The 13,718-nt window shown below is 42.6% G+C and overlaps 1 protein-coding gene across 1 annotated transcript in view; it reads left to right on the top strand.

Moving 5' to 3' along the window:
* The window catches only part of epha8 (eph receptor A8), a 101,934-nt gene that overhangs the window by 42,593 nt on the left and 45,623 nt on the right, over nt 1–13,718 (top strand). The window contains exons 3-6 of the mRNA XM_080423720.1: nt 5,320–5,373; nt 7,044–7,187; nt 8,079–8,228; nt 11,714–12,029. Coding sequence (XP_080279846.1) covers nt 5,320–5,373; nt 7,044–7,187; nt 8,079–8,228; nt 11,714–12,029 — 664 coding nt within the window. The remainder of the gene's footprint in view (nt 1–5,319; nt 5,374–7,043; nt 7,188–8,078; nt 8,229–11,713; nt 12,030–13,718) is intronic.

Below are 13,718 nucleotides of genomic sequence, written 5' to 3'. Positions count from 1 at the left end.
TAATGAGGAAGATAGGGAGGCTATACACCCCACTAATTAGTCGGGGTCTTCACAAGTTCAAGGACGGTTTCAATTTAGCAGATAAAGATGAGAGGATGAGCGAGAGGGGAGGTATAAGACGGGTGAGATCACTTCCTACATCTTAATTATTGCGGAGGATGTTTTTTTTGTTGCTGCTGGGGCCTTGGGGGAAGTGGTGGGCATGGGGGGGGGGGGCGGGGGGGCAGTCTTCTTAGCTGCAGGCCAAGTTCATTTGGGTCTAGCCAAGTGCTTTCCAGGGTCAACTCTTTCCCTTTCAATTACCCTGCCACCTGCATAAGACTTTCAGCTCAGGGCCGACATGCTACGAGCTGTGGGATAAACGCAGTACATGAGCACATGAGCACATGGAGTCTGTTTATGCACTACCGCTCTGCACACAAGCATGTAAATACTGACAATTGCTACTTACTGTACATCAGTGAATATCAACCCTGGCAAACGTCCCAATTTTGGTCCGCGAGTACTGCTGAGGTGTTCCGCGCCGTTTGAAGAAAGTGTGAACCCAGCCCCTCGAGAACAATAGCGCCGATCGTCCGTCAATTGATACAGCCATCATCCGTTTCACACACAGCCACGGCCGAGTCCATTCAGTGTAGCGACCATCACCCATAGGAATGCAAATATGTTGTCCTACCTGGTACTGTATAAGGGCACAGGGTAGGCCTACATGCTTTGGCACTCAGTCAGTATTACTAAGTGGGTCGGAACGGGTCGATACGGCGGACCTGAACGTCGTACCTGCTAAGAGGGGCTGTCCTGTCCCAAAAGCCCATGTTATAACCTGCCATGATGAATGTCCAACAACAAAACAATACATAAGTTTTCTTATAAAGTGCTTCTAAATCACTCCAGTGTGTTTGTGTCAACGTTTGTAGTGTTTAATTACTCCTCGACGCCACGGAGAGAATCTCTTGCAACTCAAGCCGCGGTGCCGTGGATATAACCGGAAAACTCGCCCCAAAACACGCTCGCCCCCATTTCTTTTCGCGGACCAGCGGTTCTTGTATTAATGTATTTGTTTTACTGAGGATAAGGTTAGACATAAGTTTACGGTTAGCCATATTGTTAGTTTTACTGAGGTTACGTTTAGGAATAAGGTTAGGTTTAGGCATAGTTTAATGAGGTTACGTTTAGGAATACCAGGTGAATATCACCGGATTTCCCCGGGGGTGACTGTTTTGGGGCGAGAGTTTTTGTGTTCGTCTGTAGTGGGCAACAGCGCATGCGTCCGCAATAACGCTATCAGGATCAGATTATTAGATATTATTATCAGATATTAGAAGTATTTTGGGTACCAAATATACTTACCAAAGAAGAACTTGAAGTGACCCAAAGATTTATATATTTGTAATGGTCAAGGTTTCTTTATACTTGCCCAATAATCTCTCTCTCTCTGTGTGTGTGTGTGTGTGTGTGTGTGTGTGTGTGTGTGTGTGTGTGTGTGTGTGTGTGTGTGTGTGTGTGTGTATATATATATATATATATATATATATATATATATATATATATATATATATATCGTATATCTAGGTGTGCCCTGGGATATTTTGGCTATGCCAGGTGTGCCTTGGCACCAAAAAGGTTGATATACACTGCTGTACATGATAGGCTATAATAAAGTGTGTGCACTGTTGAGGGCTAAGGTGCTATATATAGAAAGACATTCACTTAAGACAGTCTTTATAATTGCCATTTTCTGAGTCAGTCCACTGGGCCACATTCACCTTAGGCTTCAGGCTGAAGCTCATTTCTTCCATGGAATAGGAGTAAATATGTGTTGTGGTGTGTGACTATAAGGCCCAAGTTATCTTGTTAACTGTTAACTGATTTCGAGCCTTTTGAATCTGTTATTTGCAGAAGTAGCTTTGTTTGATTGACATGGCTGCATGCCAATCTACTGGTGGGTAAAAAAAATAATATTTGTTTTAAATGTGCATTTTGTATCAAAGTCAAATTATTGCATTGCAAATATTCAGATTTGGATTGTTCATGCACACAGAAGCAAACCAAGACCTGCATGGGATCTGAAAGCTGCGTCACAAACCAGATATGTAAGTCAGTGACAAAAAGTCTAGTCATGAATTAAAATGCAAAAAAAGTAATTTATTTAAACCTAAATAGCACAAAATAAACCAAATGCAACCTGTCAGTATGAATAATTGTTAGGTCAGTCGTGTCTGCCGTGTATGGATGAGTGTGGTGTGTGAGAGAAAATGCATGAATGTAATGCAGGAACCCTGAGACCAGCTAGTGTTGCATTCACGATGTCATCTGGTCTGTACAACTTTACCGTGATGCCTTTTGGTCTCTGCAATATGCCAGCAGCTTCCTGAACCGGGTGGTGACAGGTCTGGAGGGATGCGTGGTTTACAGTAGGCTACCTTGACAATGTCTTAATTTACAGTGATGCATGGTCTGAGTCTCAGTATATACAGCGTAGGCCTACTCAAGCACTGCTTGACAAACTGGTCTGGCAAAGTGTGACCTATTTGGGCAGGGTGTTTGGTTAGGGCACTAAGGTTGAATCATTATTCAAATATCCCCGTCCAGCCACAAAAAAAATAGTATTGAGTTTTCAGTTAAAAAAAGGCCAAGTATCTTATCTGACACATGTCAACAGGCATTTGAAAATGTGAAGGCTCTCTTATGTTCGGCACCATGTTGGCTGCCCCACGGTTGAATGACCCTTTTATCTTGAAGGTGTATGCTTCCAGTGTGTGTGTGTGTGTGTGTGTGTGTGTGTGTGTGTGTGTGTGTGTGTGTGTGTGTGTGTGTGTGTGTGTGCGTGCGTGCGTGCGTGCGTGCGTGCGTGCGTGCGTGCGTGCGTGCGTGCGTGCGTGCGTGCGTGCGTGCCTGCGTGCCTGCCTGCCTGCCTGCCTGCCTGCCTGCCTGCCTGCCTGCCTGCCTGCCTGCCTGCCTGCCTGCCTGCCTGCAGTCGCACTATGCATAGGTGTGGTTTGGGCGTTACAATAATAAAACCTTTAAGAGAAGACTGCGCAAGCCATTATCCCCAATGCAATCTCACGCTCTCTCCCTCTCTGCCAGTGTTGCCAGGTCTGCTTATTATAAGCCACCATATAAAACCATATCGGTGCCTTTCACAAGACGTTTCAAGGTTTTAACAACTGGCGGCAGTAAACTAAACATTTTAAAGTGCAGTATAATACTGAAAAACAGCAGTATAGACAAGAAATGGCAGTACAAAAACTGAATGGCATGTGCATTCGGTACCTGTAAACTTTAATCCTGTTACAGTTTATACTGTACGTGGGGAGAGAAACTGTACCTGAGCCTGCAGAGTGAACAGTCTATTGCTGGGGTGACTAGGATCTTTGAAGATTCTCTGAACCATCACCCTAATGTTCTGGGAGTAGAGGTCTTGCATGGCTGGCAGCTCAGTCCCAGTGACTTGCTGTGTGGATTTAACCACCCTCTGTAAAGCCATGCGGCTTGACAACAGTGCCCACATGATGTGACCAGCCCAGTTTGTTGCAAAGAACTTGAATCTACTCACTCTCTCCACTGCAGTCGTGTTGATGTGAATGAGGGTGTGTGGTCCCTGCACCTTCTTTTATTTCACAATCATCTCCTTTGTTTTGCTGATGTTATGATAAGAGTTGTAATCCTGACACCACAATGTCAGGGCTCTCACTTCCTCTCTATAGGCCATACTGTACGTCTGATCGTTGTCTGTAATCAGACTGATGGCGTATGGTGTCATCCACAATTCATACAGTATCTACTAAAATTGCAGTACCTGGTGGGAAATGGTAAAGATTGGGAATTGAAACCTCCCAGCATGTCATGCGGCATGAAATCTGAAATCTGTCTATCTGTCTGGGGTTCTCCGCAGTGTAACTCACATCACATCACATCACATCACAGTAGCACTATACTACAGTATTTTCTGTGATTCAGTTTCTTCTTGTACCGGATGTAGTTAGAAAGGCAGCAACAATGTATGCAACACTTAAAGGAGAATTTTGGACTAAGTTTTTCTTAACTTTTCTATGATGTTATGATATCTTAGGATGAATGGTACAGTAGAACATTTTCATAACTCCATCCTGGGTCCGCCACAGCTTAAAACGTGCGCGGATAGGCCTTGCGTTAGATCACATATTTGAATATACAATACAACAGTAAACGCTAGACGAGATTGAAATCTCGTCTAGCGAGACTTAGATATATATATATTTTTTTGGTTGCATAGTGTTCTGTCACTATGATCTAAAAAAAACTATCAAAATATGCGATCTAGCGCAAGGCCTATCCGCGCACGTTTTAAGCTGTAGCGGACCCGGGATGGAGTTATGAAAATTTTCTACTGTACCATTCATCCTAAGATATCATAACATCATAGAAAAGGTAAGAAAAACTTAGTCCAAAATTCTCCTTTAAACCAACACCACATAAACACACATTTCATATTTACAGTATATATATACAGTCTACTGTATGTGTGTGTGTGTGTGTGTGTGTGTGTGTGTGTGTGTGTGTGTGTGTGTGTGTGTGTGTGTGTACACACACACACACACACACACACACACACACACACACAAACATTTCCCTTAATGGTTCCCTGCATAATTCTATTACGCCTTGCCGAGGCGTTCAGTAAACAATGTATCTAATCACATACAAGAGGTTCATCTCATTACAATGACTGCTTCCCAATGGAATTACATTAAGCAAATTCCTCTGTCCTGAGATGTAGAACACATGATTGCCTGCATTTAGCATCTCTCACCGACATGCTGGAAAGGAATATATTAGCATAGCATGCCTTAATTGTGGTATTTATTCCATTGTAAAACTGTTCATGCTGTGGTCAGAAGACATTTCCAGACAATGAACCAAATAAGTGCCTTTTGAAGTTTCTATAACATTTACTTAATTTGCATTTACAATGTCATCATTCGGACTGTAATTACCCATTAAGCCACTACTATGGTACACAGCACTCTCGAGTCTCATGCTTTATGAGCAGGATCTGAAATCAATAACCTGGAATCATGAAATAGACAGTATTGTTTTTCAATTATGGCGACAGCTTTTGTACACCTGCCAGAGTCGCATTGGCTGCCGCTTGTTTGGTAAAAGTCGTCAAATCGTCGCACTTGAGATGAAAAATAATAATCTCTTAACGTGGTTAGGGAGATGGGTATTGCACAGGTAATCATTTGGGAATTTACAGAATTCTGTCGTAGATGCGCATATTAATCTGAACTTGTTTCTCTCTCTGTCTTTCCACCCGCCTCCCTTGTCTCTCCGCAGTGGGATGCCATTAATGAAATGGACGAGTACTTCAGTCCCATCCACACCTACCAGGTGTGTAATAGTCTCAGTGTGTGGCCATCCATCTCTGCTGCTCTCTGGGCCAATCCGCTGCATTTGTGTCACAGCATCAGTTCTGTCTAGGTGTGCAGGCCTACATATGGCTGGATATGTGTGTGCTTTGCAACTTCTGTAACAAAGCCACACGCCACCGTCAGCATGAAAATGACGATGACACAAATGGTTCATAATGATTTTTTTTTTATCATTCTCACTCCACCTCCTTTTCTCCTCATTTTACCTTACTTTATTTTACTATTGTATGTTTTTTTCCTTGTACTTCTTGTTATTCAATTTAGTATCAATTTATCTGTCTATAATTTTTTCAATTATTGAATTAATCTACAGTGTGATTCATTTAGACACAGCATTCACACTTTGATGAAGTCATAAATTGCACACATTAGCTTACATGCTGCATGGCTAAACTGATTATTGGATTGCTAGAATTGAATTTAACACAATTCTTTCTGTCGATTCACTCTGTGATTATTTGATTTATTGTGTCACTCCTACACAGTATAATTGTCAGTGTTAATGTATCCATTTGCAACTCAGAGATTGCACAATTGTAACAAAATGACGGCCCATTTGGTTACATTGAAACTTGAAGATCCATACAGTGTTATTATTATTGTTATTATTATTATTACAATTATTATTGTTGTTATTATTATTGTTATTATTGTTATTGTTATTGTTATTGTTATAATTGTTATTGTTATTGTTATTATTATTATCATTATTATTATTAGGGCTGGGATCTAATTAATTAGAGGCTTTGTAATTAATTAATCGCAATTAATCACATTTTAATCGCATATCAATATTTGACCTGAGAACAGTGAAAAGCAATTTTTTCAAATGGATTTTCTTTAAGTACATGTACTCAAGAACTGTACTTAAGTAAAATTTTGAGGTATTTGCACTTGACTCTCGAGTATTTCCAATTTCTAATACTTTTACTTCTACTCCAGTAACTCCACTACATCTCAGAGGCAAATATTGTATTTTTACTCCACTACACTTATTTGAAAACTTTAGTTACTAGTTACATTGTAGATTTAGATTATTATTATAAAACATACAGTAACCATGTGAAAATAGCAGATCTACAAGCGCATGGCATTATGAGCTTGTAGATCTGCTATTTTCCACCACTGGAGGTTGGTAGAGTGTGTTGTTGTTACTGTTGTTTTATAGTAGTTTAATTAATTATTAATAAAAATCGCGCGCATGTGACCCGCACCGCATCGTGCACCCCCCCCACGCACAGCCCCCCCCCAAACGGGACAAACACGTGCGTGGGGGGGGGGCATCCATTACAGATTCTGATTTTCCCAGCCAACATTATCAAGCAGGCTATGCAGGCGCGTCTTCACTCATGTTTTCATGCATTGTGCTGGCTGCAGTCTACTTTGTTGTTGTCTGAGAAGTGCACGTCGGTTGGTGCGCTGGTATGATCGGTCGGTCTGAAACTCGTCCAGTGATAAACGTTCCGCGTTGCAAAATTAGGTGCGATTAAAATGCGTTAATTTTTTAAACGCGATAATTTTTCTGTAATTAATTGATTGAAATTAACGCGATAATTTTTCTGTAATTAATTGATCGAAATTAACGCGATAAAGTCCCGGCCCTAATTATTATTATTATTTTCTGAGCAGGTATGCAACGTGATGAGTCCAAGTCAGAACAACTGGCTGAGAACAGTGTGGATCCCTCGCGATGGAGCCAGGCGGATCTACATTGAGGTCAAGTTCACCCTGAGGGACTGTAACAGCATGCCTGGTGTACTGGGCACCTGCAAGGTAATGTGTCCGCCACACACACAGGGCTAGGTGCAGATTGTGAGTAAGATTATAGACAGCACATGTGGTGGACCAGCAGGGGAGCAGGAAGATATGAAAGAGTGCGGGAGTTCGGGGAAAGTAAGGATAGCTTGCGTGAGAGACAACAGATAGCAAAAGGACAAACTATGGTTGTTAAGTGACACGTGTGTGTGTGCGTGTGCGTGTGCGTGTGCGTGTGTGTGTGTGTGTGTGTGTGTGTGTGTGTATACTTGTCAGGTCAGTAATTAATAATAATGAATCAATAATAGTAATAATTGTTAATATCATGGCCCCTGATGCGTTTGGAAATACAATTCATACTTTTGTTTTTTAAAGACACATTTCATTTCAATTAATTCTCTAATGAGGCATTTTCCTAATGAGGCATTTTGTATGCTATGTGTATTGCTAATTTGTTAGACGAGGTATGCTGAACATGCCTTGACACACAAGCATTATCCGTTCCACTTTTATTTTCAAATGATTGTGCTCTGAGCAGGCTTTCAAGCTTTGTTTCGAATGTTTTAATGTAAATTCAAAATATTTGCAATGCAAAGTGTTGTAATCAAAGTTGATAATTGTGTTAATATGATTTGGGGTTAGAGTTTTGTTGCTTTGTAGCTTTGGAAGTAAAAGTGTAATAATAACTATTATGATAATGATGATAATGATGATGATGATGATGATGATGATGATGATGATTCATCTCAGTTGTAGTTTTACTTGTAGTAGTACTTAGTATATAGCAATACAGTACATTATAGAGTAGATCTTTAAATGCTCTATTATATATAGAATACGCAGTAAAGTGTTACCTACTATAGATGTTTTATCTCACACAGTCAAATGACTCTGTTGTATCTTCTGTAGGAAACCTTCAACCTCTACTACTATGAGTCTGACAGAGCAGCGGGCTCGTCCATCAGAGAAAACCAGTTCAATAAGATTGACACCATTGCTGCTGATGAGAGCTTCACTGGGGTAGACCTGGGGGTCCGCAGACTCAAACTCAACACTGAGGTACGTACACAATTATCAATATATTGTGCTCTCACTTACAGCAAAGATAGTTAATATAGGAAGAGACACCATCCCAATTGGAGCCACTAGGCGAAATAGTACACAAATCCTACAAATAGTAGGCGTGGTTTGCTTCTCCCCCGACCATCCCAACACCTAACCTGACACCGTCAAATGGAAGAAGCTTGCGACACACATTTGTTTCACAGCCTACTTCCCATCTGAGACTCCGGTCGCAGAATCGATGACAGACGGTTTTTATTTTTTTCAAGCTACTAGGCAGGTGATTGGATGATCCCGCCCCTAGCAGCCGCTGATTGGTTCGAACACGCAGTGTTCGGGCAGCTTTACTCCCTGCGCAATCCCAGACCTCCTTCCTGAAATCAAATGCAAATGAGATTTCCGGAGGGAGGGGGGTTTACCAGGCTACCCAACACCCTCCCTGGCTGACAACGTCATGTGGATGAGGCGAGCATTGTATTGGTTGTGCGTCGCATGTTATCCCAAATCATGCCCCATCAACCAAGACAGTTAATAATGGAAAATTATTAGGGGTGGGACGATATCGCGATATATCGCGATACTTTCTCCCGCGATAAATAATCGATATACTGCCAAAGAAGATCGATATTAAAAAAAAAATGTATTGGTGTAATTGTGGATTTTGAACTGTTTGGTGCTATTTTATGTGTTTATGAATTGAATACAAGGACTATCTTGATATATCGTTGGTGAAATTTCATGCAATATATCGTGATATCGCAATATATCGAATATCGTGATATTATCGTTATCGAGGGCCTAATATGGCCACAGATATCGTATCGTGAGATACCCATATCGTCCCACCCCTAAAAATCATATTATTGAGCTTTAGAACACACATGTTATAACATTTTCAATATGTCCATAATGATTTCACATATTATATTCACATATAGAAACTTTTAGAAGAAGTTTTTAGAACATCTTATGGGGCCAGAGCATAGAGTTAAAAATAAGGGACAGAGCCCTCTATGTCTCGTCCGTCAGACTGCAGATATCTTCCCAAATCTTGCGAGAGTGTGTTGCTGGGATAGAAAAAGGTTGAGTTGATTTTCTCATGATCTCATTTTGTATGAAAACCTTGTAAATATGGTGTGGCTTGTAACGATCGGGTCCAATATTTAGTTCAGTGACCATGGGACTAAAGAATGGTTCAGAAGCTGTGTTCGTGTTCACTCTTCCATTGGAACGAACAGACTCCAACCTGCTTCCGCCTTCTTAACACATTGGGTGCCAGAGGTTTATTAAAATATTATACGTTGAGTGCCTGCATTTCTTCCATCCACTTGCGTTATACGTTTCGTGCTGTAGAAGCCCCGACGCGGAAGTGCATGTAAACAAAGCGTGCGTGCGAGACGGCGGAGGGTCCCGAATAACGCCTGGAACAATAATATTTCTAACGCGATCCTCCATTGCAGCGTGATCGCCGATCGAAAACGACTCGTTTCCACCACGTTAAAAAGTAATGGAGATATTAAGCTTTTAGTCAAGGAGATAACATTGAAAACGCCGACCGGAAGGATTTTTGACATGGAGCCAGATCCAGCCTCTTCTTCTCAGAAACTCCTTGGGTGATGTCAAAGTTTCGTTTTAGCGCCCCACATGTATAAAAATAGAATTGGGTCAAAAACGGTCCGGACCGTTTTCGGCACTTCTCGTTTGGATCCTCAAAAACGGTCCGGACCGTTTTTGGCATTCAATGTGTTAAAAGGCGCCCACCTACGTCACGCAGATACGGGAAGTAAACCGGAGATAGCATGTCTTGCTATTTCCGTCTTGGCTTACAGTCAGGCCCTGTGACAAGAGCTTGCATGGTCAGTCAATTTGATGGTGAAACAAGAAATGACAAGTCATATTATACCAGGTGCTTCTCTTTGTGAGCGTGTGTGTGTGTGTGTGTGTGTGTGTGTGTGTGTGAGCATACATTTGTTGTTAGCACTCATTAGAATGCCCAGTAGCAACCAAACAGGGCTCAACTACTGCTGTATTTGTCAAGCAAAACGGTCGCGGAGGTTAGACTGTTGTCCAATGCCCACTTAAATGAGCTTCTGAGCTTACACACCTGGAGCAAATGAATGAACGAGCGACATTAAGCAGCGCTGACGGCCGGCCGGCGATACACGCTCGTCAGCCGCAGCAGAGTGAATGAGAGAGGTGGAGAAGAGAAACAGGGGAGGGCGTATGATCCCATAGCATGGGAGGACGGTCCGTCTCCCCATTGGCTTAAAGGACAGGCAAAACGGGGAAGTGTCCCCATTGGCTTAAAGGAGTAAAGGACAGCCAGGACAGCCTATGATGAAAAAGTGTTGAGAAAGTAACGATCAACTAAAGACTAGTTGATCAGTCTCTTCCTAGACCAGGCTGCACCTGGTAAAAACTGTGAAGAGAATACATTCTTAAACAAAGCTAGTAATGGGGTGATAGTGTTTTAATAAGGGGTAGAGACTGGCATTCCTCTCTTTGTGATGTTCTTTTTATGTAAAGCAACGGACTGTAGCACTGTGCCCAAGACAAATTTCCCCTCAGGGACAATAAAGTTAACACTCTGCGCTCGCGCAGAGTGTTAACTCTCTCTCTCTCTCTCTCTCTCTCTCTCTCTCTCTCTCTCTCTCTCTCTCTCTCTCTCTCTCTCTCTCTCTCTCTCTCTCTCTCTCTCTCTCCCCCCCCCTCTGTTCCTTGACATACTGTAGAACAGCTGTTTCTAACACCTTTCATCAACTCTTACTCACAAGCTCAATACCTAATGATAATAACCTAACATACAAGTTAAGATGCCACCCTTAAGCGTGCATGCCTGCTAGCAGTATTACAGTAGTTAACTTGTTCTCTTATTGAATCTTATTGAAACAGCTCTTTTGAGGTAATTTAGCTTAGCTCGCTATCTTTTCTGTTCTCAGCTTAGGACATCAAATTGAACTTTTTTGCATGGCAGGCAAAATCTTTGAATGTCGTGAGCATGACACAGCTGGCTCAATCTGTTTCTTTATTGTAGTCTTTGACAACGACAGTATAATTTTACCTTTCCTGTGACAGGTGTGATTAATTATGGATTAACTAAGTTCATATTTTAGTTATTATTACTGTTTAGTTTGTTTTTTTAGCTGCAAATGCTAGAATAATAATAACACAGGATATTTGAGTTCAAGTGAGCTAGTTGGTTCAGGCAAAATCCCTATTGTACACTGTAACTCAAAAGGAAAACAAAAAAGACCAGATGCGCCTCCCATCTTTCCATCTAAAATCTTAATCAAGACCATTTAACAATGTCTCTACCATTATCTGTCCCTATCTCAGGAAGTTCATATGCCCAAGCTGTTGTTGGAGAAAGTTATCTTTTCTGGCATTAAAGCACAACAGATAGGAGAAGCGAGAAGAGGAGGATGATGATGATGATGATAATAATGAAAGATGTCCATGTTTTCCTCCGCTGTCCCCCACAGGTGCGTGGCGTCGGTCCTCTGAGCCGACGGGGCTTCTACTTGGCATTCCAGGACATCGGGGCGTGCATAGCCCTCACCTCGGTGAGGGTGTACTATAAGCGATGTGTGGGCGTGGGTCGTAACTTGGCGGTGTTCACGGACGTGGTGACGGGCGCCGACTCCTCGTCCCTGGTGGAGGTCAGGGGTCAGTGCGTGGACCACGCTGAAGAGAGGGACACGCCAAAGATGTACTGCAGTGCTGAGGGCGAGTGGCTGGTGCCCATCGGCAGGTGTGTCTGCTCTGCTGGATTCGAGGTGCACAGAGACTCCTGTGTGGGTGAGTCACATGATGGAATGCCTTGGATACTTTCAGTATGCCCGCCACTAGCCTCACGCTTGTCAATTTGTGCCGTGGCTACTTAGTTGTTCTAGTTGCCACTTTGGCAATACAGTTTACAGTGTAGGGCCAGGCCACTGTTGAAACAATGGTTTTCGGTAGTTAAAATCCCCAACAACAACAACAACAAAGTTGCATATGAACAGGTAAAGGCTACAATTTTTCTGGCTGATGAAAATGTCAGTTTGTTGTCTTGGATGGATAAGGTTTAATAGGCCTATGTAATACGTTCATGGTGAAAAGTCGCTTCAATCTAACAAGTTCTGGGGTGTGATAACACTGAACTATTAATCATAGTACAAATGCACATAATTTTTTCTGCTAAAATGTGACTTTAATTATGTGTGCCTGATGATGAATACGGAATGCCTTAATTTTTTGATGCAAAAAAACTCCCAATGACCTCCCTCAGAATACTACTTCCAATCTCTTATAATGTGCCTTTTGTTTATATTTCTTTGATGGGATGCACTCATTTAGAGACCTGTGCACATTGAAAGTTGCCATGGGTTACAGTAATTAAAGCCTATTAATCACAGACCATTGGATAATTAAACGCTAAAAGCATTTTGTCAGCTAAACGAGGCGAACGAGACACGCAACACCGGTTTCCTTGCGCCTCCCCGCAGACTCCACAACCCCCCCCCTTCCCACACCATAAGCACCTCTACAACATTCAGTACATCCACCAGTCTCAGTCATGTGTTACCAATCTGTGGCCGGAGGAAAACTCTCTTGGTTAGGCACAGTGTGAACATCTTGTCAAATGTGTTTACTGGAGTAAGTGAGTGTGTGTATACTGTACGAGTGTGAATGTGTCTGGATGTGACCGGTTCAGAGAGACACACACGCACGTCGCACGCACACGCACACGCACACGCACACGCACACGCACACGCACACGCACACACACACACACACACACACACACCTATAATTAGTTGGAGGCAATTAGCATCCACGCAGCAATTTAAATTGTGCACTTGCAGGAACAGCTTAGCATGTCTACACACAATAAAGAGGAGTTGCAGCAGAGAGACAGAGACAGAGACAGAGACAGAGCTGTTCAATGTATGCACTACCAATGTCTTGTCTCTCTGGCACCAAACTGGGTCGCTGTGCTAATTCGCCCTTGCCAAGCCCAGCCGCAGTCACGCACACACGAGACCAGACAAGACACATCAGAGCACGGAGATGGCCCTGGAGCACGTGAGAGAGGCTGCAAGCACGAGACAGTAAGAGAGACCCAGCTTAAGTGGTTAAGCCTTGTATGTGAGGTAGAAAATGATTAAGACATGAATGTGTGTGTGTGTGTGTGTGTGTGTGTGTGTGTGTGTGTGTGTGTGTGTGTGTGTGTGTGTGTGTGTGTGTGTGTGTGTGTGTGTGTGTGTGTGTGTGTGTGTGTGTGTGTGTGTGTGTGTGAATGTGCCTAAGTGGTGCTCCCCTGACAAAAGGCGCAGAGCTGGGCTTGAGAGCACGAGATGGTGGGTGTGTGTGTATGTGTGTGTGTAGGGTTGCGTGATCTGCCGTTAAGTGTGTCACAGAGGGAGTGGCAGGCAAAAGGGAATTATTGTTGAGCCAAAGTTGAGAGCGGGTGTCGCACACTGAAAATAGCGGAAATAGAATCTG

This window comes from Gymnoscopelus braueri (genome assembly GCF_963280865.1).
Source record: "Gymnoscopelus braueri genome assembly, chromosome: 3".
Classification (NCBI taxonomy): Eukaryota; Metazoa; Chordata; class Actinopteri; order Myctophiformes; family Myctophidae; genus Gymnoscopelus; species Gymnoscopelus braueri.
The sequence above is the reverse complement of the archived record's forward strand: the minus strand, read 5'-3'. Positions and strand labels throughout refer to the sequence as shown.